The sequence below is a fragment of the Phoenix dactylifera genome, chromosome 9, assembly GCF_051530095.1.
Source record: "Phoenix dactylifera cultivar Ajwa chromosome 9, Ajwa_hap1_PhDact_Kaust_v1.1, whole genome shotgun sequence".
NCBI lineage: Eukaryota > Viridiplantae > Streptophyta > Magnoliopsida > Arecales > Arecaceae > Phoenix > Phoenix dactylifera.
Window position 1 is genome coordinate 22,846,714 of NC_143198.1, and position 27,708 is coordinate 22,874,421.

At 39.0% G+C, this 27,708-nt stretch overlaps 3 protein-coding genes across 5 annotated transcripts; 2 read left to right on the forward strand and 1 right to left on the reverse strand.

The window, feature by feature from the left end:
- Positions 1-2,412: 2,412 nt before the first annotated feature.
- LOC120104506 (uncharacterized) lies at positions 2,413-5,717 on the forward strand. 3 transcript variants are annotated; one of them, XM_089925422.1, is made up of 5 exons: positions 2,413-4,199; positions 4,318-4,653; positions 4,762-4,880; positions 4,963-5,024; positions 5,489-5,717. In XM_089925422.1, exon 1 carries the CDS (start codon positions 2,528-2,530, stop codon positions 3,053-3,055), a length of 528 nt encoding a protein of 175 aa, XP_089781548.1. In that variant the 5' UTR covers positions 2,413-2,527; the 3' UTR covers positions 3,056-4,199; positions 4,318-4,653; positions 4,762-4,880; positions 4,963-5,024; positions 5,489-5,717. The 3 variants fall into 3 exon arrangements, with proteins under 3 accessions (XP_089781548.1, XP_089781549.1, XP_089781547.1); XM_089925423.1 differs by having other exon boundaries at positions 4,762-4,870; XM_089925421.1 differs by having other exon boundaries at positions 4,762-4,875; positions 5,489-5,715.
- On the forward strand, positions 3,194-5,540 carry LOC149752888 (NAP1-related protein 2-like). Its single transcript, XM_089925655.1, has 7 exons — positions 3,194-3,205; positions 4,077-4,199; positions 4,318-4,368; positions 4,481-4,549; positions 4,762-4,896; positions 4,963-5,024; positions 5,489-5,540. The coding sequence occupies exons 1-7, from the start codon at positions 3,194-3,196 to the stop codon at positions 5,538-5,540; spliced, it is 504 nt and encodes a 167-aa protein (XP_089781781.1).
- Positions 5,718-22,913: 17,196 nt separating the features above from the next.
- Positions 22,914-25,309, reverse strand: LOC103712621 (putative indole-3-acetic acid-amido synthetase GH3.1). Its single transcript, XM_008799189.5, has 3 exons — positions 24,850-25,309; positions 23,848-24,749; positions 22,914-23,758 (listed from the first exon to the last, which is right to left on the reverse strand). Exons 1-3 carry the CDS (start codon positions 25,176-25,178, stop codon positions 23,166-23,168), a joined length of 1,824 nt encoding a protein of 607 aa, XP_008797411.3. The 5' UTR covers positions 25,179-25,309; the 3' UTR covers positions 22,914-23,165.
- Between the last annotated feature and the right edge of the window lie 2,399 nt (positions 25,310-27,708).

Below are 27,708 nucleotides of genomic sequence, written 5' to 3' on the forward strand. Positions count from 1 at the left end.
CACCTTCAAGAACTTCTATTGGATTTGCTTTCTCTCTCTAATGGGAGAGAAGCAAGAGAAAAACACAAGGCAAAGTTGAAATATATTTATGAGATTTCATAAACTTATATATATATATATATATATATATATATATATATATATGGAGATATGAAGGTATAATTTTAATCCATAGAATATGCAAATATACCATCTATGCTACTATTGTAGATATCTCTATGTGCCCTTGTGCTTCTCCTTAATCTAATATTTTTTTCTTTAATAAAATATTTACTTAGATTTAAATCCAAACTATAATGTACATCTAAGCCCAGTTATCCTTAGCAAACCATTGGCAATCTCATTTATGCTCCTATATTTCCAAATAATCCTATAATCCTAAGCCCATAATAGTTCTTTAGGTCAAAAAGATCAAAATTATTTAGGAGCCATTTGGCCCACTAGCAAATGAAAGCTCAATTTTTATAAGTAGCTTTTATGTGCTAGCCTAACGCTCCTACTCGTTTACTTTTATATTTAATTATAACTAACACTTCTTTACATATTTCTATACCTATTTCTAGCCATGCCACCTAAATACCATGATACAACACATCACTCTCCTATAACCTTTTATTCATCATTTCTTACTAACTTTACATATCATCTCATGGTTAAAAGCTTTAACGTTAGACTTATCCCTTCGATTGCACTTGGCTGCATATTTTCTATAGATCAGAGATGAGTTATCCTACATCCCCCACCTTTTCTTCTTAGAATGAAGATAGTTAATACTAGGAAAGTCATTTAACCGGGTTAGTATGACCACTAGGGAGTATGAAATAACACCATCCCTTCTTTTAACTCCACTGCCTTAATTTCTTCTCTCTTACTTTTTCCTTTTCTCCTCAACATATCTCACTATCTTTTCTTTGTTTTTTTTTTATGTATGAAAGCCCACCCATCCAACATTTCAATTAAATAGGAATTTTACATATCCAAGGATAAAGGAATCTTGAAGCATTTAGGGTGTGTTTGGGGAGAAGGAATCTTCGAAGTGCCATAGAATGAAAGGATAAAGTAGGAGAATGAGAGAGGATGAACGTGAGGTTGCATTGTTTGCTCCCTCCGGGATCAAAAATAAAAAAGCTCTTGCTCTCTCGCTTCATTTTTTCGCTTCCACACATCTCTCTAGTCAATCCTATTGGATCCAACAGGAAGTTTCCAAATATGCCCTTAATGTTAGTCATTAGCAGGAAACATCAGTAATCATCCATTCTACCAAAATTATAAAGCAACCCTGAAGGCTTCAAGATGTACAAAAGGAAGTTTAGGCTACTATAAACCTTTAATAACAACATTATATCTTTCACATGTAGAATTTAATTACTAGTCTTACTAAGTGCTATTTTAATTAATATTAGTTAGTTGCGTCCAGGGTTGTCAAAATCATTTCCTATGTGCCTAGAGATGCCGAATTCTTTAGGAAATGGCCCATTAGGCAACTCATATACAAATGTTATCTTAACCTATCGTAACCCTTTCTGTTTACGTTATACTTCCTATTTATTAGTTTTGAAGGTTTCCAACTTAAGATTACATGTTAGTGAAAATAACATAATTTATGTCATAACTTTCCGAGTTTACACTCCCTCATCTTACACGTCCAATGCCTCTTCCCTCTTCTCTTTTGAATGATTTCTCTCTTTTTTTTCCTTATTCTTTCCCTTCTTAATTTCCCTTTTCTTTGCTTATTTCTTCTCCTTTAGTCCTCTCTTTCCTCTTCTTGTTAGCTCATTTTTTCTCTATGTTTCGCCATTTTTACTTTATCTTGCCTTTTCTTCTCGCTTTCATCTTCTTTCCCCATATTTTATCTTTTCTCTTTTGTTTATGTTCAGTGTATTTTCTTTTTCTTCCCCATTGAAGAGCTTCCTTCTGTTATCAATTGTCACCTTATATTTGACTTGGTTATTTCTTATGCACTTGATTTGAAGAAAAGTGAAGTTAATTGCGTTATGTTATGACTTTTTATGTTTTCTAGTCTTTTTCTTAAACAGACTGCTAATTCGCTAGCCAATATGCCTCATCACCTAGGCCGATCACTGAGGTAGAGTATCACATATTGATGAATTAGAATTGTTTGTTTCTTACACTACAACAAAAAAGATTTTTGCCGACTTTGTATTGCCGACGCTAGTTAAAAGCGTCGGCGATTTTTTTTGTTGGGACAGTAACCACCGACGCTTCTGGGAAGCGTCGGTAAAAAAGCTTCCAGCGACGCTTTTTTTAAGCGTCGGCGTCTGGGCGCATTACCGACGCTTATAAGCATCGGAATATTTAAACACCGACGCTGTTATGCGTCGGTATAACGGAAGAACACGACGACGCTTATAAGCGTCGTCGGACTTCATTCCTCCCGCATACCCCCCTCCCTCTAAAGCCCTAAATCCCCCGACCGACTCCCTCTCTTCTCAACCCTTTTCACCGATCTCATCCATTCTCCTCCGCCGAGCGCTCTCCGTCGTCGCGATGGGGGGAGTCGCTGCTGATGCGGGCGTTGAGCAAGCGGCGGACGTGGGTCTTCCTCTTCCTCGTCGTCTACTCCCTCCTCCTCTCCTCCTCCTGGAACCTCCTCCTCTCCATCCGCTCCTGGTACAACTCGGCGGCCGCCTCCGCCTCCTCCCGCGCCGCCGCCGGCTGGAAGGCCCTCTACGCCTCCGTGCTCTACGGAGGGGTCTTCGGCCTGCTCTCCATGGGGGCGGCGCTGGCCGTGGCGGTGCCGGCCACGTTGGTCACCTGGATCACGATCCTCGTGCTGCTCGCCTTCGCCGGGAAGCCCCGACGGGCGCTCGTCGCCGACGGCCGTCGGATCACCGCCGACATTGCCGGTTTCGCGCTCAAGATCCTCCTCCGAGAGGGAAACCTCGTCGCCGTCGTCGGCGCCGTCCTCAGCTTCGTTGCCCTCCTCCTCCGACGGAGACGAGGCGGAGCTGAGGACCAAGGTTTTTGTTCTATCATTGCATCTCCAGAGTCTTTCAGAATATTTCGTCTAAATCATTACATTTTTTTTTCATAATCTATAAAATTTGGATTTATAGCTGTACCTTGTCTATTTTGTGTTAATGCTTTTTGGTGGATAGCTATATTCTTCCTTAATTCCTGGGATTTTCTTCATTTACTTCTTGCTGTTGTCACTAGAATCCGAGGATAAAGTATGGCCTTGGATGTCTCTCATCTAATTCTATGTAATTCTCTTTTTCTTGGAGTTAACCTTTTCTTTTGTTGCTTTTGATTGACCGAAATTGGTCCATTGCATTGTTATTGCTTGAAGGTCTTTCCTCTGCTCTTTTGGTGTGCTTTTGAGGTTTAATTGTTTTGGGTGGGAAAAATTGTGTTACAAGCTCATGATTAATAGATAACAAGATTGTTCTCTTGTATTTCCCTCCTTCCCACCATTTGTGTTACTCGATCTATTGTTCTGCTTCTTTATTTAGCTGACTGAGCTCTTTTTGCTTATTTTTCACTGAAATTGTGCCTCCCGTTATTATCTTGTTTAAAGCATTACTGAATGTTTTGAACTCTGATTTGATAACTCACTGGTGATATGGAACATTGAATGGAGATTTGTAGGAGATTTTTGGCCCAACACATACTCGTATGTTGACAGGGCTTTACACATATGGTGTCTTTTTATCCTTATGTTTGCACCAATAATGTGGCTTACATGTTCTTCATGTGATCTAAGAACTAGATCAGTTTCATGAGTGAACAATGGCTAGGCCTTTGACTGACATGTGAGCCTTGCAGTCAAGTTTTAGGCATGTCATGTGGTTTTTTGTCTTTCTCAATGTTGGAGAAGAGAATGGCCAAACCAGCTACCGCACAAAGTGTTCTGAATTTTTACTTGTAGAATTTTAAGGCTCACCAAAATTGTCTGTAGTAGAGTTTCTGTCCAACATAATCTCTACCACGATTTAAGTAGAAATTTCTTTTTTACTCTCATAGTATTTCTTTTTTACTCTCATAGTATTTTTACTTGTAGAGTTGTCGGCCTGTTGCCTGTGTCTGCCATATGCTCATCTCATTCATGACTGTAGGTTAATGAGGAAGCAAGTGATAAAGTTTTGGAGGTGGAACAGAAATATAATGAGATTCGAAGACCTGTCTACATTAAACGGAATGAGATCATCCAATCCATTCCAGACTTTTGGTTAACTGCGGTTCGTAATCTCTCTTTTTTTAGTAATTATATATTTAAGCTACAACCTCTTTTTTGGAACATTCTCATCTAATAGTTTTTCTTTTTTGTATTTCTGTGTGTAATGCTTAACTCTTTAGTTCCTGAGTCATCCTGCTCTTAGCGATCTTCTGACAGAGGAAGACCAAAAGGTATGCATGCTGTTATTTTTGAAACATGCTGTGTTCAAACTAAGTGTGGTGGAAATTGTTACTCCATCCAGAATAAATATATTAACTATATCAATTAGAGATATCATTCTAGGACCTTTGTCAGCTTCTTCTGGATTTATCTGATGTCTGGTATTACTTGGAACCCATTATAGATTTCCAGGTGCTTGTGTTAATAAAGTTCCTTTGATGCACATTTTCAAGTATTTGGTTTCATTGGACGTTGAAGATTGTCAAGATTTGAAGTCAGGCTACTCCATTATATTTGTGAGATGTTGTTTGTTTTTGACGAAATAGCCATTCTGTTGCTATGAATAAGTATATTCTTGTGATTTATTACCTTTAATCAATTGACTGGGTGTTTGTAATGTATAGAACTTCTCTCCTAACCCATATTTTGAAGACACAAAGCTTGTGAAGACTTATTCCTTCACTGAGGAAGGAGTGGCTAATATAACCGGTACGACTATCAAGTGGAAGGAGGGTATCGTAAGGTTATTATCTTATGCGGTAATCATTGATATTTTTCTGAGTCAGGTATTAGTTTTAATGTTTGTTTCTCATAATATCTTGTAGGAGATTGCCAATGGTAATGGTCATGAGAAGAAGGGAAGCAAGCGACCTTTTACTGAGGAAAGGTTGGCTTTAGTACCATGTAATCTTGTTTTATAAGCAATTGCTGGATATTTAACTGATTTTGTCACGTTGAGTATCTGATAATTTATGATAATTCTGCTGTTGTTGCTTTCAATATTAGGATTATTCATATTTATGTATATCATATGCATATTCTTTCCAAGTAGATCGCCGTTCACATTTCCCTCCTAGTTCTTCTTAGAAGACCAGGAATCTTATTTTTGCTATGGCTATGGCTATGGCATGCAAGCAGTCAAGGACTCCATAGTGCATATACAATGTGTAGGCTGCATATACAGACAATATGCAATTTGTATCAACATCCATGTAGTGCCCCAGCATGAAATCCATCAAAGGCCAGCCTTCTTAAGTCCTTCCTTCAACATGCATATAAATAAGTATCATATTTTTTTGAAGAGCTTAATAAATTTTGTATTCTTAACTTCTTAAGGTTTTTTTATTACAGGTTCCTGATACTTCATCTGCTCGTAGAAATGGTGACTCCATTGATCCCCTGAAGCTTTTATTTTGGAGTTTTATATGCATTTTTTTATGCTTTTTGAAGTACATTGCAAATGTAAATTGACAGTATGAATGTAATTTGACAATATGAATGTAATTTGACAAAATGAATGTTTTGATAAATATGTTTGATTGTGCTATGAGTATAATCTCGTTTAGTGTGAATGCCTTTGATTTTGTAAACAGAGTTTTAAAAAAAAAATTTAAATTTTTTTTAAAAAAAATTTAAATTTTTTTAAAAAAAATTATACTCTAACGACGCTTTAAAGCGTCGTTAAAATCCCGGTGTTTTAACTATTACCGACGCTTTAAAGCGTCGGTAGGTTTGACTTTAACGACGCTTTAAAGCGTCGCTAGTTACCGACGCTAAAAAGGGTCGCTAAATTGCAATTAGCGACGCTTTTAAGCGTCGCTAAATTGTACGTTACCGACGCTAAAAAGCGTCGCTAATGACCGACGCTTTGAAAAGCGTCGGAAAATTATTTATCCACTGTAGCATAGGCGACGCTTTACCGACGCTTGGGATAGCGTCGGGATGGTTTTTACCGACGCTTAAAAGCGTCGCTAATGGCCAAAAAAAGCGTCGCTAATGCCCAATTTTCTTGTAGTGTTAGTTGATTAGACTTTTTTAAGTCCTTCGAATTTTACACGAGTTGTCTGATTTGTAAGTCAAGGAACATAACCCTTAAGTGGGACAAATAGAGGAGCGACTCATGAAGGCAACCTTGAATTTTTGAGATAAGGTTTATTGGTTGCGGTTACGTCATATACAGGTTATACCCACTTTCAGTCCTCAATACTATCTTTGGTCTTGGTAGATCCAACTGATCTCATGCATCTGTTTAGAAGGTTGTTAGCGCATATATATCTAAATGAAAAACCTATCTGAAAGTTTTGAAAACCCTTCTTGCATCAAGGAACCATCCTAGAGCTTATGTTTAGTTTAATTTCATTCTGAGTAGAATTGATATGAGATTCATAATGGTGGTTAGTGTTGTATGTTTCACGACCTCATGATTTTCCTTGAGGCTTTCAATCTTGGTTTAGATCATATAAAAAGTGCTTTAAAGAAAAGCATCAAAGTAAATATATTAATCAGATCTAAGTTGATGTTGGTGTCTTATCAAACAAGGATATTTTGCAGGCAGAAATACTATTATGTGGTTCAGGTGGCAAACTTTTCATATGGTAATTGAACATTATCGTAGATTATCATAATTTCGAATGCAGTATAAGGCCTAGAAAAATTTTTAAGGGATATTAATCTGTTATTAGTGATGTTTTTTCTTCCTATATTTATCCATTTTGCATCTATCGAAAACAAACTGATTACTAAGAGAAACTCCTTGATGCATATTTTTCCTAGATTTGGTCCTGTTTGATGAGAGATAAGAATTAATGAGTAAAAGCTATGATGGTATTCTGAGGATAGAGGTCATAGTCATGGCTTTTATGTGGCAAGTTTTGTGTGACTGCTAATGGAGATGAGGCAAAAGTGATGACTACAATACTGCACTATTGAGATTGTGAGAACTTGTCAATAGAATTTAATCAAGGTGAATGAAATGTAGATAGTACTTGTCTACTGCATGTCTGCAACTCTGGTGGAATTTAGGACAATATTAAGGCTGGTTATGTTGGAGCATTGTGCAATTAGTGAGATTTTGGAGCATAAGTGATTCGACAATGTGGATGTAAAACTTCATATGCATCACACTAGGAAAGGCAGTGATTATTATATCCAATATAGTCAACCAATAGGCCACTAATTAGAAGTGTAATGGAGTTCTTTAAGCTTTCTTCTAGGACTGAATGAGAGGGACAAATGGAGCTGGTTAGGCTATTGATTAAGGTCAAATAGCCGAACAGAGGAAGAGACATCTATTCTCCAGGAATGCAGCAGTGAGGACAAGATATGAGGAATATTTGCTGAGACAAAGTGTTAGCAAAATTGTTTTGTTATGGTTTCTCGATATCTAGTGGAAGCCAGAGAAAGACTTGTTAGAACTGAGAAATCCTGTTCAGGGAAGGGCTTTGAAGAGGGACAAGCAAATGAGATCTGTGAGGACATCATAATTGTAGGTTCCAATGATCCTCATTATGCTGGAAAATATGACTCTGAATTGAGATGGTTAATAGAGCATTCACTGTTGATGCAAATTACTGAAACAAATTTTGTTAATTGCGATTAGCACATTATAACAGAAGCCAACTTCTATGTTATCTTATTAAATCTTATCAAGGAAACATAGACAACTTTGGCCAGTTGAAAACATTTTACTGCAAGCGATGGAACCCTGAGCAAACAGGAAACATCAAGACCTAACTTGGCCAAACTTGGCTGCTTATCGTTGCAAGACACTGTTGTTTAAATTAGTTTAAAACAGAAATAACAATTTTGGGGAATTCTTAATCAACTCAAGTTCATGGTGGAAGTTTAGAGTTGGAACTTCCCTTGGAAAGGGATCATATACAACTGGCAAGCAACTTGTATGACTAATTATTGTTCGCAAATCCAAGAGATCCATTTGGCTAGCCGAGCCTTCATAGCATGACCTAGAGACGAGTACCATGTCTGTCCACCGCAAGATAATCAATATTGCCGCTTTTTGGCTTAATCAATATTGCCACTGATCAACAATTGTGTGAGGAACAATCAGTTCTCAAGAATTTTTTTCCTTCCTAAAGTCATGTGATGCGGTAAATAGAGTTACTAGTAATAGTTAGATTGTAATAACCTAGGATCTCATTCCAAAAGGCTAGCTAGAATATATTATTTGGAATCTTTGGCCCTATATAAGTACTCAAGATCTAACTAGCATACAGGTTATGTGAGACCAAACACACTCATGTGGGTCTTCATATACTCCCTTCATTTAGGCCTCGACATTCTCACCAGACTAAGAATCCAAATCCATTCAAATTCATTCTCAAGTACCAAAAATCTAATTAAAAACACTACGACCAACTCCTGATCGATCTAATTGGGCCTGTGCTGCGGCGTCTTGTAGTCTACATAGGCCATGGGTTTGCTTTGATACTATTTATAAGAGCTTAGAACCTCACTCAAAAAGACTAGCTGGAAGGTTACTTGGCTCTATATAAGCACCTAAGATCTATCTAGTACATAACCAAGACATAAACACAGGCTTGTTTGCATTCTCACATGAATTATACTGAAAAATCAAAATTCAACATCTTTAGGCAAAGTGCATATCGCTGAGATGGCTTTCAACAAGAATCAAGTACATCAATATTGTGAAACTATTTTGCGCAAACTATATCTATAACTTGTCTTCTAGTTTTGAGTTATGAGGATCATAAAGAACTCTATCAGGAATTCTGAATTGGTTGAACTGCTTCTAGCAACATTTGAAAGAAGACAGACTGTCATGGCTTGCAGAATTTGGCACTTTGGATATTGCTGCCGCTAGCTACTTGCTCCATAGATGAGCTGATAATTGCATAAGGGCTACAAGGTGCTTGCTCTGGCTATTCTACTACAAACTGTGGGTTTGAACTATCCGTGCTATTATTTCCTTTTTGGGCTGGCTAGATTTTTTATTGTTTTTCTATCTATATTTTACCCTCTGGATTAAGGCCTTTGAAATCAGGGATGGTAAATTTGTAGAATTTTAAATCAGTAAAATAAATTCAAATTATCCCCAAGATATGGGATATCATGCTAAAAAGGTGAAAACCGAAAGGCATTAGACTACAATGCACAGATATGCTGCTATACATGCCTTTTTTCAGAGAATAAGGAAGGCCAAAGTCGCCTATCGACATTTCATTAAGCAGATGAAATAATAAGATATAATAAAAAAAGAGTTACTCTCTTTGTGGCCTTCTTGATCTGGCACTGAGCAGCTTTCAGCCAAAGAGTCCTGCAAGTCGTGACCTTACTCCTGGGTAGCAATTTTGCTATGTAGTCAAGAAGAGTTTCTATTAAATCCAAAGCCTTCCTATCTGCTTGTGGAAAACTAATTCCATTTCAACGAGTCTTATATACAGTATTACGATCACCTCATATTGATAAAAAGTCCAGAGAATAATTTGAAAAAGATCTGAAATTGCATGTTTCATTACAAGATGTAGATGGAATCATGGAAGTCCGATCTCTCCAAACATTAATAAATTTCTTCTATGAGCAACATTTTAGTTTTAGCGGAGAATTTTGATACATACTTGAAACATCAGAGAAAGAGATGCCATGGTTTTGTTGCTTTATAGTTGTCTCCAAAGATGCTGCGACAAGATGTGATTACATGCCCCGCAAGTGCAACGTATGACGTCCATGATTGCTTTCTCAGATTCTATCGTGGACCTTGGAGTCAAGCAACTCATTTCAAAAGAACAAAAGAAACAGGAAGGGAAGCTTTATCAACATCTTGAACTTGATGTAAATTTATGTTGTAGAAGCCCGAAGCTGCTAAACCTCTTCTTCTTATTCTGAAAAAGTATCACTAAATCTTTCAAGGGCTTCTCCTCTAGATTTTTCTCTACCCATCACCTAAAAAAAGTCATTAAGAACATCTTGGTATAACGTGGGGACATGGTAGACTATGTAGAATTTGAGCTAAATTTTCTGCTTGATTCGTAGATTGAAAAGTTTATTTGAGCATGGTCGATGCCAACCCAACACTACTCAGCCTGAATCATATAGCAAATAATTAGACCTCTATAAATTTTTCTATTCTTCCTAGACCAACATGCCTATAGGCTCAGATTTAGGCTGAAACTTTGGTGGGTCCTTAGAAGATACGGGCTAGATTGGCCAACATGCCCGATTTTTATAAATATTCCTGTAAGGAATATCTAATTAGCAGACCGTAAAAGAAACAAGTAGCTGCCTAGGAATACTATTATATTTGATGATATCTTAAAAGAGTATAATAGATATTCTTTGCGTAAAAAATTGACAATCTAATGGGAAGCCCTGAACTTTTGCTGGATATTATAGTTTTGATTTTGAAGGGCAACTTAGCCTAACACCTCCTATCTAAAGTAAATAAAAAAGGGATTCGGAGCCAACATAACGACTGCAGGATCTGCAATACGCTACGCAAGAGTTGGCAGAGAAATAACTAGCACTGCTATATATGTTTCTTCCCTGCAATATAAACATAAACCAAACATAAGAAGTGACAAAATAAGCTCTTCTGGACGATGGTTAAATGTTGAGGTGATTCAGGAGGTGAACCTACCAACGTCCAAGACTTGCACCCGCTGGACCGGAAGCAGAATGGAATGCAAAGACTGCAAATCAATTTGAGTCTCTCCGCACAGGCGTTTGGAAGAGGAGTACCAATCTGTTGGCCAAAACGCGATGTGCTGGAGTTATTAAATGTTCTCATACCATCTAAGAAATTCTTCATCTGTACTGTGCCCTAAGAATTTAATTAATATTCTGTGTCGACACAGGACGGAAGCGCTGGTTAGAGGATGAAAGTGATTTTTTTTTCTTCTTTACACCATGGGATCTTATTGGCACAGCTCAGTTTTCTGTCTAAATCTTGTGCTCCTTTACAGTGCTTGTGTAGAACGGCACGCTAAGATCGATTATACTGGCCTAGGATATAGGAGAAGCCAAACAAACAGAAAAGAGATGACAGAAGAAAAAAAAATAAGGAGAAAGAAAAAAATATTTTGTTAAAAAAATGAGCCATATAGAAAAGCTATGCCTCACCAAAAAGGATAATTCTCACTCTCTACCCTTTTCTCTTTTCTCACATCACACTAAAGACATCAAAGATCTCTTTAAATGGAGCATTATATAGGTGGGATGTTTGATTCCTACCCAAATTCAAAAACCAACACCCATTAAAAGATCAAACTTGATAACTACTAAAGGATAAAAATAATTATTCTAGAAGGAATAACTAAGTAGAAAAAAACTAGGAATATAATCCTAAAGTCATTAAAACTAATGACCAACTAAACAAAAATTCTAATAGGATTAGGACTTGGTAATGAATCTCAATACTCCTCATTACGAAGTCCATTGCAACAACGTTAAACTTGTTGATATGTGAAACACCATAATAGACTTTGTCATTATTGCTAAAGTAATGGTAACATACAATAACTTGTTGAACCTATAATTAAATAGCAAAACTTTTTTATTTTCTCGAACAATAATTTTTTCGCCGACTTGTCCTTTTTATGCATATATTAAAATTGACGATATCCTCCAACACTTCTCCTTAGCATTGACTCCATGGTCATTATGTTAAGATTTCATAAAACGCTTAGCTTACGCCAACGAACATCAAGTTGCTAGTTGCAATCAATGTGAGCATCGGCCATTATCTCTACTTGAGCAGCTTCAAGTATCTACATATTTTTTGTTGCTACATACGGAACCAAATCTTCATGTATAGAATCTTCTAATAGCTCGAACTTTGAATAAGTTTAAAAATTAACTAGTACACTAAAAATCTTATCGAATACCAAAGAGTAATATGAATCATCTCCACCAAGAGTACCTTTTCCCTACTTAATTACTGAAACTACTTCAATATGAGTCAACTTTTCAATCTCATGGCTGGCTAAATCTCCATAAGAAATATCTGTATTTTGGATAGCTTCACCACAAGACTCTTTTGCATTATTTGATTCCTCAGTACAGATCTTTACAAATGGATCAACTGGAGCATCCTTTGACTCTTCTTGGGCAACTTCAGAATCAACTCCTCCTACTCTAAATTTTTTTCTAGGTCTAGTAATTCATATATTCGTAGCTCAACATGGTTGAAGAGATTTCAGTAATTCATTGTATGGTGGTACAAGCATATGGACTCTTCTTTTAGTAATTCAAATGGTGAATCATCATGGCTGATGCAACTATCTTCTATCTCAATGGGTTCAACATATTTAACCTGACCAACATCAACATAGTTGCTTTTGTTACTACTGCTTCTCTTTATAAGTTGAAGAGCACCTGTTATCTAATTTAGGAGACTATTGTCAAATCTTATTTGAAAGGATAAGATTTATGGGATATCCTCGATGAGTCAAAAATGATACCAACAGATACCCCAATTATGAGGTTACAAGAAGAAAGTGGAATATGAAATCTAGAAGGGCGATGTGGGTTATTCATATTTTACTTGATAGAGAAAATTATCTCCATATTTCAAATGTACAAGAGCCGAAGAAAGTGTGTGATATGCATGTGACCGTCTGCTCAAGTTCTAGCAAGAGGAGACGTCTTAAGCAAAACTTTCCTAAAGAATGAATTTTGGTTTTAGGGTTTCCTAAAAATTCTAAAAAGAATAGAATTAGTTTAAAGATGAAGACTTGAAGTAGGGGGGAGCTGATCAATTTTGCTATACCCTAAATCTTTCAAACTTAAACCGATCTCTAACTAATCAAGCTCCCCCACTTCAAATCTTCATCTTTAAACTAATTCTATTCTTCTTCTGAATTTTTAGAAAAGCCTGGAACTAAAATTCATTCTTCAGGCAACTTTTGTTTAAGATGTCTCATCTTAATAGAATTTGAGTGAATGACCATAAGAATATCACACACTTTCTTCGGCTCGTATCTATTCAGAGCCTATTCTAAATTGAGATAATTTTCTTTATCAACTAAAACTTGAATAATCCATACCATCTTCCTAGATTTGATATTCCATTGTTTTCTCGGAACCTCATTGTTAAGAGTATCTGTTGGCATCATCTTTGACTCATCTAGAATATTCCATAAATCTTACCCTATCAAATAATACATTTCAAATTAGATAACAGGTGTTGTTCAAAAAAAGAGCCATGCTGTTGTTGGTGAGATCACGCATGTTAAACCCATTAAGATACAAGGTAGTAGGATCAACCATGATGATTTACCTCTTGAATAACTAAAATAATAGTCCACACACTTGTACTACCGCACAACGAATTATTAGAAGTTCTTCAACCACACCGGGCTACGAATACACAAATTACCAACAATCAAGTCGCCACTCCAAAAACTATGCTCTGAATAAATCTGATCAAAGCTACAAATCACTTGTCTATACTTCAACCTCGCTCTGATACCATGTAGAACAACACACTTACAGAGTAGATCCACCGTGCCACCCAGGATCTAGAGCAAACATCAAACAAAAAATAGAAAAAAATGCTAGAAGAAAAAAATAAGAGAGAGGAAAAAAATATTTTGTTAAACAATTGGGCCACACAAAAAAGCACTCTCTCACGACTCACTAAGAAGGACAACTCTTTTGCTCTCCCTCTCCCTCTTCTCAAATCACACTAAAGGAAACGCTAAAGGTCCCCTTAAATAGAGCATCATATAGGTAGGATGTTTGGATCCTACCCAAATTCAAAAACCAACACCAACTAAAAAACAAGATTTAATAACCACTAAAGAATAAAGATAACTATTTTGGAAGGAATAACTAACATAAAACTAAGAGTAAAATCCTAAAGTTATTAAAACTAATAACCAACTAAACAAAATTCTAATAGAATTAGGACTAGGCAATGAATCTCAACAGCTTGATCTATTTATCAGTTAACCACTGGTTGATTGTTCTTTCTTAAAACATATGGGTGACATTAAAATAACATAATTGTTGTTGTTGTATGGACAAAGTATCAAGTAATTTTTTTTGAAGCATTACTTTTTTCTCGCGTTAGGAGCTTTTTCTATACGCATGGCTGAACCTAAATGTAAAGACAGGAGGGAAAATAAAACTATGGAATTGGAAGCCCTTTCACACGTGTGCCATGCAGTGGATGCCTCATGCAAGTGAGGCATCATGGCCCGAAGGGATGCATCCAAACCGTAACCACCAACACCACCTCCGCCACCTACCGAGAGGCGAGAGGTATGGTATGTTCCCCACGTTCGCGGCGGTCCCCACGTGGTCCGGCCGAGGTCTTTCACCATCGCACGTGTCGCGGCAGTTGGTCAACAGCGCCACGACAACCCCACGACCGTCTCAAGTGATCGCTGGCGGACATCCGGCGCCGGCGTCGCTTGATTTCCTGTACCCACGTTTCGAGATCATGGTAAGGCCACCTTTGGATCAAGGGTCCCCCTCTTTAACGTGGAGCTTGCTTGTAATTAATGTGATGCTTCAATTGAAATCTTTAAGAGGACGAAGTGCCATTAGAAGAATTAAGGAATAATTCTTAAGAAATAACCACATTAAGAATCAGGGTTTTGTGCGCTTGACTTGCAGTTCTTCCCGTATGGTAGTTTATGTTGATGCAGGACGAAGGTAGGGAAGGATAGATAGAGAGAAAGAGGAGAAGAAGAGGAGAAAGAAGAAGAGAAGAGAGAAGGAAGTAGAAAAAAAGGAGGCTAATTTTCATTCATCGTTCATTAACCCTAAACAAATGCATGCCTATATATATATATATATATATATATATATAAGGTCACAAAATAACAAATAGGTCCTTACAAAGAAAACAATCCGAAAAGGATCCTTAAATGACAATATGCAAATAAATCCAACTAACATAAAATAAAATAACATAAATCAATCTAGCCATAACGAAAGTGGATAGACCGTCCTCCTACGACGACCGTGATCCTGCAAAACAATCAGTCCGATACTAAGGTCCGCACCATAAGCCTTTCACAACCAAGCTATAGGTATTTCTGTAATTAAAATTTGAGCGTGTAGAGCTGGGTTTCATCCAATTCACCGGATTGGTTGGTATTGAATTGTTATATAATCTTATGCAATGCAGATGTTTTTGGGTCAAGCCATAAAAATTAGTGCAACTTGGAGCTGGGAGAGTTCACTACTCTATATAGTTAAAAATTCCTGCTGGAAGGATTGAAACTTTAAATGGAAGTTTCTGGATCGTTTGAGGTTCAGATTTCTTCCATGAATAGTGCTCAAAGGCTTTGATAGAGTTTCTTAGCTTACATTAGCATATTTTGTCAGTTGCTTTAGGTTACATATTCTATTGAATTATAGAAAATTTTCTGTTATTTTTAAAGTCCAATTTCAGTATTTGTTCTTTGTTGAACGTAAAAGTTGCAATTTTCTTCCTTGATTATACTCAAAGCATCCATCGAAACTTTTTGCTTTTATTAGCCTTGTTTTTTTCTAAATTGCTTCTCATTTCAGAGAAATTGGAATGCGATAAACTAGATTATAATATGAGGCTGGCGGTCTATGTCAAATCAAATTTGATAAGTTTTTTGCTTTACATTGAGAGCCATTCTTCACCTATCTCAACCAAGATCTTCTGTTAAGTGGCTCATGCTTCTAAAGTGCTATATTTTTTTGGATGGCTGCCATCAAAAGATAGACAGACATTAAATAATGTGAGTCGTGCATGACATGGTGGGTGACTGCATTGCTCGATCGTTATCCATATCTTGATGGTGCCGTCTATGATTGAACAGCCATGCTACCCCTAGTTGTGGCCTTATAGTTGAACTCCATGGTGCTCTCTCAAAAATAATTGTGGCCTCCAACTATTTTCTTGTCGCGTAATGATGGCATTCCAACAAGTACTTGTAGCTGGATTGGAAACCAACTCTCTTAGAAGGAAGAACAAAATAATCAATTAACTATGAAAATCAGAAGAAGAAAAAAAGGTCGAAAGAATAATGCCATAACAATAGTACTAAAAGGGAAGCAAACGGAAAGGGGACAAAAGGATCGGAAAGGATTGCATGGCCGGCAAGATCTTGGGGACGGACATGCTGCATGTGGATTGTCTTCATCCCCGTTTTGACCTGACCCAACTCAACAATCCCATTGGCCGTCCACGTCATCATTGCGTCCCCTCTCTCCCATACACGAAGTCCACATGTGCAAGCGTCACGACAGCGAGACTCTTGTCCCATTCCCAGCTCCTTGTCGAAAGGCCCAGGCCCATGATGTGATATCTGGGCCAGTTCGATGAGCTTCGAGAGATGGGTAGTTAGGTACGAGTCTGCTCATTTTGTGACAAGGTTCCAAAATATGGGTTTGTGTCCAAAAGGCAAGATCTGAACTCAGAACTCGGCTAGGCTAGACCACTTAGCTCGACCCAAATGACCTGTTTGAACTTGCAGCGTATAGTAGGCACGGAATAAGAGCGTCTGTGGTGCTGGAGAACGAGACCCGTTGGTACAGTTGATGTTTATATGTGTTCCAGAAAACCTTTCATTTGATTCAAATTTGTGAGACATTCACATTTACCAATTTTCCTAGTACAAATATTTGCAAGTTGATTGGTGATGCTAGATTGAAAGATAAATGATGTCTGCGGATGTCTAGCGAGAGCGTAAGTACCGTGATTGCCAGATCTAGATGACTAATTTATTTTAATTTACTTAGCATCAAAAATTTCTTTTTGTTGTAGTCTTTTTCTTCATAAAAAATTTATCATCTATCTACAAAAATAGGCTAAAAAGTAAGAAAGAGCACAGCAGCAGGCATGCTCACCAAGATACTAGGCTAAGTGGAAAGTTGTTTAGGGTTTCATGAATCACATTATCATGCTTCTGGTTACTAAAATGTCTTCCCTTCTTGACTCCAATCAATAACATTATCTCCTAAAATTTAGAGGATTATTTGATAGGCACCACTAATTTATAGGTGACATGTATCCTTATAGGATAAATGAATTGTTACACCTTGGACTCATCACATGACCACCTAGCTATGGTTCACAGATCACTTAGCTACGATTTGTGTAAGGTTTAGTAAACTAATTATTAGCTTGTGAGAACTTGTTCCTACCTTAAGGCCCTGTTTGGGGGAGCTTTTGGAGGGCCAAAAAATACTTTCTGGCTCTCCAAAAGTACTTTTAGGTAAAAAAGTGTGTTTGGTAAAATTTCCAAGAAGCTGTTTCAGCTTTTGCGGGAAGCTGAAAACAGCTTTTTCGCAAAAGCTCAATTTTGGAGCTTTCCGAAAACGCTGTTTTCAGCTTTGTCGGGAAGCTATATTTTTGACCAAAATACCCCCATTTAAAAGTTTCTTTTTCCTCCCAAAAATCTCAATCCCACCGCCTCTTTCTCTCTCACCATCCCCCCCTCTCTCTCTCTCTCTCCCTCTCTATCTCCTTCTCCTCAATGCCGCCGGCCCTCCTACTTTTTTTTTTTTTTTGGGAGGCAGCCACCACGTCGGCCACCCGTGGCCGCGCTCCCCAGCCGCCGCTGCGGCCTGTCGCCCCGGCCGTTGCGACCCACCACACAGCAAAAAAAAAAAAGGAAGGGGAGGAAGGGGCCGCCATGGCCGCTGCCTCCCCGGCCCGCCCGCCGTCTCGGCCCCCTCCCGAGGCCCCCCATCCCCCGCGGTCGCCGCGGCACGCCGTCCCGGCCCCCTCCCGAGCCCCCCTCCCCCGCGGTCGCCGCAGCACGCCGTCCCGGCCCCCTCCCGAGCCCCCTCCCCCGCGGTCGCCGCGGCACGCCGTCCCGGCCCCCTCCCGAGCCCCCCTCCCCCCGCGGTCGTCGGGGCCCGCCGCCCCGGCCCCCTCCCGAGCCCCCCCTCCCCCGCGGTCGCTGCGGCACGCCGTCCCGGCCCCCCTCCCGAGCCCCCCTCCCCCCGCGGTCGTCGGGGCCCGCCGTCCCGACCCCCTCCCGAGCCCCCCTCCCACCGCGGCCGTCGGGGCCCACCGTCCCGGCCCCCTCTCGAGCCCCCCCTCCTTCGGCGGTCGTCGGGGCCCGCCGTCCCGACCCCCTCCCAAGCCCCCCTCCCCCGCGGCCGTCGGGGCCCGCCGTCCCGGCCCCCTCCCGAGCCCCCCTCCTCCCGCGGCCGCCGCGGCCCGCCATCCCGGCCCCTCTCCCGCGGCCGCCGCGGCCCGGCCCCCCTTCCAGCACCGCCGGCTTCGCGGGAGAAGAAGAAAGGAGAAGAAGGAAAGAGAGGAAGGAAGGAGAAGAAGAGAAGAAAAAACAAAAAAAAAAAAAGAAGAAAAGGAAAGAAAAAAAAGAGAAGAAAAAAAAGAAAAGAAAAGAAAAGGAAAAAATAAATAAATAAATATGTATATAAATGAACGAATAAATAAATAAATAAAATAATAAATAAATATATTTCAATGAAATAAAATAATAAATAAATAAAAATATTAGTAATTATTTAACCAATTTTTTTACCTAACTAGAAAATTTGTTAGAGAAATAAATGGTCATCAAAAGAGTAAAAAATTAATTTATACTAATAATTATAATATTTTATACATTTATTATTGTATTATACTATAAATATAACATAATATAATATTATGTTATGTTAAATAATTTAATATTATATTAAATTATTATCTTATAGTATACAATGTTATAATACTATATTATAATAATATTATGTTACATTACATTAATATTATACTATATCATATATTTATGTATTAATATATATTATATTTTATTATGCACTATTGTATAATACTAGTAATGTTTTTTATGGTCATTTTGTCATACAAAAGTACTTTCTCAATTTGTTTACCAAATAAATGTTAAAGTGCCACAGCACTTTAGAAATTTAGTTACCAAACAGCAAACAGCTTTTTATAAAAGCTCTACTTCCAACAACTCTACTTCTAATAGCTCTACTTCCAACAGCTCTACTGCCAACAGCTCCCCCAAACAGGGCCTAAGTGACTACCATTTGGTTGTAGTAGGGAGACATCTAGTCCAAAAATCTCCAGCTCACTCAAGGTCAACAAGCAACATTCTTCCTTCTCTTTGCCAACATAAACTTCTTCTTTGGCTTTCCAATCCAGTGCCGATTTTTATATCTACAAAAAATGTGAAAACTTCCTAACATGCAGGTTTTTGAAAAGCACAACATTCCTAAATATTTGTGTCAATGTGAGCTCACTCCTTTTGAATCCTTCAACCCTTAAATGGTAGTACTCTAGCCCAATATTGGTGACTTTCTAGCATTTTATAGGCCTTAAACCTAGAGTTTGGATTAGAGATTGACTTTGAGATTATTCGATATGGTATCAAAGCCATAGATTTTGAGATAGGTAGTTTGTATGTTTGTGGCTCTACATAACATTAGAGCTATAGATTTTGAGATTGGTGGTTCGTATGTTTGCCATTCTACATTGTATTAGAGCCATTGGTTTTGACACTGATGGTCCGTATATTTGTTGCTTTACATGGTAGCAAAGAGAGGTTAGAATATGGCCACTTGGTGTGCAGCTTCATTAGATTTCTCAGAAGTGAAATCTTTAGAGTGGTGACTTAAGTGTTGGTGGTTTTGAAGATGATTGTTTGTTGTGGTTCTAGAACTTCTAGTAATTTATTGTATATATGGGCAAACATATGAGCTCTATTATAATTCGATATTTAGATCGTGGTGGCTGACTTCACCAACATCAATATGGTTGTTTTTTCCACGACCACTTATCTTGCCAACTTCACCAACATCAACATAGTTGCTTTTCTACTACCACTTGTTTTCATAAGTTGAACAACACATGTAATCCAATTTAAAAGTCTATTGTCATATTTTATTTGATAGGATAAGATTTATGGGATATATTAGAAGAATTAGAGATGATGCCAATAAATACTCCTAATGATGAGATTATAAAAAAATGGAACCTGAAATCTGGGAAGGTGATGTAGGTAATCCAAGTTTCAGTTGATGGAGAGAATTATCTCAATATTTAGGATATAAAAGAGCTGAAAAAAGTATGGGACATCCATACAACTATCTACTCAATATCTAGTGAGGTGAGACATTTCAAACAAAAGTTATTTGAAGGGTGGATTTTGATGCTAGGTTTTTCTGAAAATCTAAAAGAAGAGTTGAATTAGTTTAAATATGAAGATTTGAAACAAGAAGAGCCTAATTGGGTAGAGATCGGAAGACTCGGAGCATGACAGAATCGATCACTCAAGGATCAATTATCTTGAAGAAAGTATGGAGCAAGATCTTGATCATATGGATATTGTAACAAGTTTGGAAGAGGTCATGATTAAAGGACAATTTGATTTTGAAAGTGCTCATAAAATATCAAAGGATATTGTAGTTGATCCATTCATAGAGATCCATAGTGAGAAGCTAAATCATATAAAGAGTATTATGATGATGTTATCTAGGATATGGATGTTTCTTTTGGAGAATTAGTCAGCCATGCGAATGAAGAGCCATTTAATTTTGAAATAGTTTTAGGGATCAAGTAGTAAGATATGCTTAGCATAGATGATTCATATTGTGCCTTGGTCTTCCACAAGATTTTAGGGCTGTTGTTAATTTTGAAGCTATTATATGGTTTGAATAGTTAGAAGACTTTACACATGAGAATCTAATTCTGTATTTAGGAGGTAATTGTCTATAGATTCAAGTAGCTGCTCAACTAGAGGCATGTGAATATGGTCAAATTTTTGTTATTGATTTCATTTATTTGCTGGTAATGGTTAGTGCTTACAATGATTGCATCTCATAACTTGACACTTATCAATCTAGGCTAGATGCTCGATGAAATCTCAGCATCATGACCATGATGTCGATGCTAAAGGAAGTACTAAAAGATATCGCTAACTCCAAAATATACATCGAAAGGCGCTATATAATTATTAGTTTGACGTCATTGCATATTGCTATTACTATAGCAATAATAGCAATGGCTGCTATGGTGTTTCACAACATCAGCAAATCCAACATTGTCGATATGGACTTTGCAAGGAGGGAGAGTATTGGGAATCTATTACTTGTCATGCTTGTAGTAGAATTTTGTTCCTAGTTTATCCGTGTCTCTTATCTGAATTATAGTTGAAATAATTTGTTTTTTAGTGCTAATTCACTTGAGTTAGGTTGAGCCCATGATACATTTAAGTTTGTTTTTTAGTTAAACTGGGTTATTGATGTTTTCCTCTTTTAGTCGAAGATGGCGATTATTTTACCTTGTAGTGGAGGAGATAGTATGTAGTTTTATTACGAGAGAAAGAGAGTTGAGAGAGAATTCTTTTCAATGGGGTGAGGCCTCTTTGACGGTGAAAGTCAAACTCTCTATTTTAGCTTTTATTTTTTTTGAATAAATTTATTTTTTTCTAAATTTTTTTTTCCACCACTATTGATTGATTTAATTGGGGTTTGTTCTGAATCATAAGCCAGCATATATTTGATCTACACCGTATAGCATGTCATCCTACAGACTAATATATCAACGATAGCAATAGTTAAGAAACTTTGATATTTCAACATATGAGCATGGAGATATATATGGTTTTGAAACAGACAATGATAATATTATAATACATTTGCTTACTTGACACACACGAAAGAAAATGAAAAAGAGAACAAACAAAGAGAATAAACTGGAAAGAAACAGATGTTGGTCGTTCACGTTTGGCCCATCAACAGAATATGACCTTGTTGGTTCTATATAAAAGTGCCTAGTTGGACCCTGAATGACGCCGAACGATCCATGCAGACTCATCCAAATTTTATTTGTTCCATTACTTTTGGCTTCGCGATTTGGATAAGCTCTCCGTTTGTGAGTGTCAGGTCCCCAACAGGAATCATTTTTAAGCAGAGGAACGTAAGGAACCGATTCCCTAAAAATTTGTCCGTTAACCCAACACACTCTGACAACGTCTAACCAGATGCGGCGGTGCTTGTCAGGAATCTGTTTCCTTCATGTCAAAAGCTAAAGAACACCTTGGATGCGGCTAGGAAACAGATGTCATATTTCCCCCTCATCTATTGCAGCCTCAGGATATCATTTTCTGTTACCTCTTTTTCTTTTGGTACAGAGGATGATGGAGTCGTCGCCGGGTATTTACTTGTTGACTTGAGATCTCAGAAATAATTCTGGCACTACTAGTAAGAGAGTACTATAGTTTCTCCGTCTCGAATTTTAAATGTTATGGTAGATGATGTTATAGCTTGTTCTGGTTTGCCACTGCATGCATTCTCTTTTTGACCCTCTCTTTTGGTCCCTTCTTCCTATATGTTGCTTTCATATGGCAAATATGGCTTCTCTGTATGAAATTTCTATATATGTATGCGTGGAAGGCTTGCATACAGTGTGACAAAATAAAGAAAACAATGCTGTGAACCATGTCAACCACGGCAGCAAACATTCAGAAAGAAATGTCTGAATTTACCTAATTTTTGAGCACCAACTTACATTAGAGTATCGGACTTTCTTTCTAGATTTAATGGAACACGTCGTTGATTCCAAGCACGGAACTAATGCCAGCCAAGCTGGAAGAAGAGTGCCGACATAAAACATGTAGAGAAAGTTAGCCATCCTACAACTAAAATTCATCGAACCTTGGGTCAGAGCCCACACTTTGTTAAAAAGCCTTGAGGCACATCAATATAATTTCCTGCTTGCCAGAAATTAGGAAGTATGGTGGGGTTGTTCTCAGGGTGCTTTCCTGGGAACAGTCAATGAGGCTCTGCCGAGCAGGATTCTTGGCATAAATTAGAAAGTGTGATATAAAAATTTTTAGTTAAAACAGAAAAGTGATATAAAAACTTCCTTGGAACAATTTTTACACAAATGGAGATGGAGTCCTCAGTCCTCCTAGCTTCATCGACACCTAATACAAAAAGGAAGACAAACAGAAAGCTAAGGAGAAAAACAACAAAAAGCAAAAAAAGAGATGGGAGGCAGGCCTATCTAGCTCTAAAGGTGGTGACTGCCATGATTAATTGAAGGCTAACATCTCAATTTTTTTATATCAAAGGTTCCTTATTAGACGCCACCATTATCTATGATCCATTGTTTGTGTCCGGCAACCCATTTGGGGCACTTTGGGCTGAAGAACCGGGACTGTACCCGGCCGTCGAGCAGCTCGACGGCGGGCCCCGATCGCACGCACCGCGGTGCCTTGTACTGGTTGATCGATGCTCCCTGGCTCAACGCATAGTCCATGAGCTTGTCGAACGTCCCCTCCTCCACCACTCGGATCTCCAGCGGCCCGATCGACTTGTCGCACGCCCGCCCTTGCCGGTACACGCTATTCAGAGACTCCTCCGCCGCCAGGCAGCAGTCCTCAAACACCGACGGCGGCACGGCCGTCCCACCCGCCTTCAGCTCCCAGAAGAGCACGTAGTGGCCGGGAATGCTCGAGGTGTCGGCATAGCTTGTGTACTCCACCAGCGACGCCCCGAATGGCTCCAGGTGGTTCACCGCATTCCTCACCGCTGCATGGAGCTCCACTTCGTCCGTTTTGTCCGAATCAATGCTTAGGGCCACATTCTTCCGCCGCACAAAATTGAACTGCGGTGCCTTGTCCTTAAATCCGGCGACCCTAAGCACGTCGCCGACTCTATATCGATACAACCCTGTGCCATGACAAGTCCAAAATATCTCCACTAGTACTAATCTAACAAGGTATCAAAACGAAATTATTTGGTAATGAATCGCCATGTACCAGAGTAGGTAGTGACGACGAGCTCGTACTCCTGCCCGAGCTTCACATCAACGAGGTCGACCAGGTCACGTTGATCATAGTCCTTGGCGCCGTGGTTGATATGATGGACCGGAAGGAACTCAAAGTAGGCCATGGTGGGAATCAAGGTGTAGGCAACCTCGCTAGGCTTGCACATGGGATTAAGGTTGATACCGAAGTAGCACTCCGACGAACCGTACATCGTGCATGCCAATGGGAGTCCGCCGCCGTAGAATTCGAGAGTGGGAATATATTGCGCCATTGCGCCGGTGACGATGATGTCGATGTACTTTGTGTTCGGCCATATCCGGCGGATGATGCCCTGCCACGAGGCCTTGCTGCACTCGGTCTCGATCTCGCCTGCGAGCCCGGGGTCCGGCCGGAGCACGCGCTCGACGGCCTCACGCACGGCCCGGTCGGTGATCTCGGGGTCCAGCATGCCGGTCCGGATGTCGCAGCACAGGCGGGGCCAGTGCTTCTCCAGGAATTTGATGGCCCGAAGGAAGCCGGAGGCGAACACAGCGCCCACCCGGACCACGTCGGCGCGCTGGACCAGGCCGCACAGCAGTTGGGCGTACATGCTTTGGTACGAGTCCGGGCACAGGATGGCCTCGTTGGGGCTGGTGAGGATGTTGTAGGGGTCGAAAGGCCGCTCGAGGAAGTGGCGGCTCTTGTAGTAGCTGGTGAGGACCGGGCGGGCGACGAGGCCGCCGGGGGTCCGGGACTCCGATTTCACGAAGTAGAGGTACATTGCTTTGCCTTTGTCGAGGCCCGGCACGAATTGGCTCATCACCGGCGTCATCAGGCTATAGAAAAGCGATCGACGGTCGAGCTCATCGTGGATCGTGGGCATGAGCTTGCGCTCGCCGCCCGATGTCCCGGAGCTACAACCAATAAATAAACCATGTAACAAGTTTAGTGGTGCACCGCTAGCTAGTGCACGAATCGGTGGCAAGGTTTATGGGAAAGTGACGATTAACAAACCTAGTGAGGAACTCAGAGATGGGGCGGCCGGAGAGGATGGGCGAGGTGTCGCCATGGGCGATGCGGAGGACGTCGGGCTGGAGATCTTCGTAGGTGATGACAGGGATGAGGCGTTTGAAGGCGTCGGGGTCGGCGGTGGCGTGGCCGGACAGCCCATGGCGGTGCAGATACTCGGCAGGTGCATTCTGGGTAAGGATCTCCGAGAGCACGCGGCGCTGGACCTCGTCGGCATTAACAGTCACATCCTCGACGTAGTCAAGAACCTTGCGGTGCTCCTCCGGTGCCGCGGCAGAGGCCCAGGTCTGCATGGGTTTGGGAGCTTCTGGCATGGTGGTGGCGGCGGCGGCGGCGAAGCAAGACTTGGAGGAAGGGGAGATATGGAGAGAATGGAAATGGATTTGGAGAAGGAATAGGAGGGAGGGCGTGGGGGGAGAAGAGATGAGGGGCTTGTGTGTGGGAAAAAAAAGAGGGGTAGGAAGGGATATATATAGGAGGAAATGGGAGGTGGGGGTGGAGTGTGGAGATTGTCTGTGTGTCACTCATGCTTCAAACCATACAGTATAAGTGGATGGTCATTTTAGATAATTCTATTTGCTGCCTATTTACCTTTACCTTCTTCTGTTTGTTTTTTTTTTTTTGGATTTGGTTAACTTTGTAGGATGAGATATAGCTTGAGCGAGAGCCACAAGGTTAAGCAGTGCGCAAGCTTCACATATTGTCCATATTTTTCGTGTACAGTTTATATGGGACATGTCATACAATTGAAATGACCTCAAAATATGAGGAGGAGCACCTATCATTTAGGCCAAAACATAGAGTCCTTGTCCATAGCGCCCTTTAAATTGGATGTACATCCATTATTCACTATGCGGAGATGTTTTGCTGTGTATTTGATGACTAGAGTTGCAGATTAAGAGTAGGTTGGAAACATGGAGTTAAGCAACAAACTGGGGCAGGTTATATGTACAGTGATTTATTTTAAACAAGCATTGTTATTTATAATTAGATTATATATAAAATGCCTATAAACAAATAATCCTAAATTCCTAGCCTACTAAATTTAGTACAACGCTTCGTAACTCAAAAAAATCACGCAAAGAGGTAGCTCAACTACCTTGCGCGGCTTTGACTTTGCTCCATTACGTGGCACATATCATGATGCCAAAAAAAAGGGAACAGTAAGATAGCAGCACGTCAATGTGATGACTTTTTGCGTGCGAAATTGAGCTACTAAATAAGTTCAGGTCTTAACACCCCCCCCCCCAAAAAAAAAAAACATATATGTTTTATGACACAAAAATAATGCAGAACGGTATGTTTTTTATTTCATTAGTTTCTTCCCACCTTAAATTTTTGCCATCCACTTTTCTTGATTCTCAATTTTATGCCAATATAATGCATAGGTAAGATGACTCCATTTTTTTAATTATTTTAAAAATTCTAAATTATTTTTTTTATTCGATACCATATAAGTCATGTGCTTTATGATTATACTAATAAGAATTTGGATCTTGATCTTTAATAGGGTTAAAACTGAATAACCAAGAAGACGTATATTGATCAATTTAGAAGCCATTACATTTGGATATTAATATGTACTTGCTATAATGAACAACTTTCCTATGGTAGAAGTTACCAAATAAAATAAAATATATAGTAATTACTATATTATTATATTTTTCTTAATTGTTTAGGTTTAAACCAGTAAGCTTTTTTGATCTAAGTTATCTTGGTGAGTAGCCAAGATTGAGATGAACCAAGATTTTTTTTTATATTTCAACTAATATTTTCAAACCAAAATTTTGTCTGAAATAGTAAATCCATGATACAAGTTATACTTAAGTAGATTTTAAAATTTATTAGTAAAAAACAAAAAATATTGGTCAATATGTATACATCAGTTGATATCTATCACATCCAAAATCAGTCATCTGAGTGGCCACGTGATATGACTACATGAACCCTACAACGATACTCTAGATCATGTAAGACCTATGAGATGAATGACATCTCCAATAATACCAAAACAATCAAATTAAATCATGAAATTTAGTCATAATAATCCAACTAAATAAATCCATCATTATCAAATAGCAACGCATGTTCAATTACAAAATTTTAAATTTCATCTAGTATCAAAAAATCAATTATCTAACTAATGACTTCCTTGCTCGAACTTTACACCCAAATCCATCCAATCTAAGCATTCTGAAACTTTGAAAAATAAAATACAACAAGAAATATGAGCTTTATAGCCCAATAAAAATCCTCCATGCACGCACATTAGTTTGAAGATGAAAATAACTTTTAGCAAATATATAGCTGATAGAAAAATAGTAAAATTTATACATCAAAAATCTAATAATTGAATAAATATTTAATGGATCCAATGTATATATTTATATAACATACATATAAGCCATGCTAGCATACACATCAAGTTTTAACTGTATATATAACAACTCAATTTTATCTATATCACCACAGTAGCAGTCTCGATATGTATGTTATAAATTACCACAGTTTTGTTACATACATCATATATCATCTAGCCAGCAATTTCATTTAATAGTAATTCAATGATGTTGCCTATCATTAATTGGTTAACACAAATCAGATCTTGACATATTGTCGTTCCAAAATTGGACTAGTCCTGCCCATGCCCCAGCCTATGGCCAACCAAACATACACATCACATTTCCATCTGTACCAAGCAATAATAATAACAAATTCCAACCCACCATTGACTTCACATGTACCATGTTTCATACATACCGGCTAGTCCAAATGTCCTTTTTTCTAATCTTATAGTTATGATTTGATTTCGGCATTGGACTAGTTACACCTATGCTCCAACAT

Coding starts and splice junctions, on each gene's coding strand:
- LOC120104506 (XM_089925422.1), top strand. CDS start 2,528: ATGCGGGCGTTGAGCAAGCGGCGGACGTGGGTCTTCCTCTTCCTCGTC.
- LOC149752888 (XM_089925655.1), top strand. Junction 4,550..4,761: donor AACCCATTATAGATTTCCAG/GTGCTTGTGTTA, acceptor TGTAATGTATAG/AACTTCTCTCCTAACCCATA. Junction 4,897..4,962: donor TAAGGTTATTATCTTATGCG/GTAATCATTGAT, acceptor AATATCTTGTAG/GAGATTGCCAATGGTAATGG.
- LOC103712621 (XM_008799189.5), bottom strand. CDS start 25,178: ATGCCAGAAGCTCCCAAACCCATGCAGACCTGGGCCTCTGCCGCGGCA. Junction 24,750..24,849: donor ATCTCTGAGTTCCTCACTAG/GTTTGTTAATCG, acceptor TATTGGTTGTAG/CTCCGGGACATCGGGCGGCG. Junction 23,759..23,847: donor CGTCGTCACTACCTACTCTG/GTACATGGCGAT, acceptor GTCATGGCACAG/GGTTGTATCGATATAGAGTC.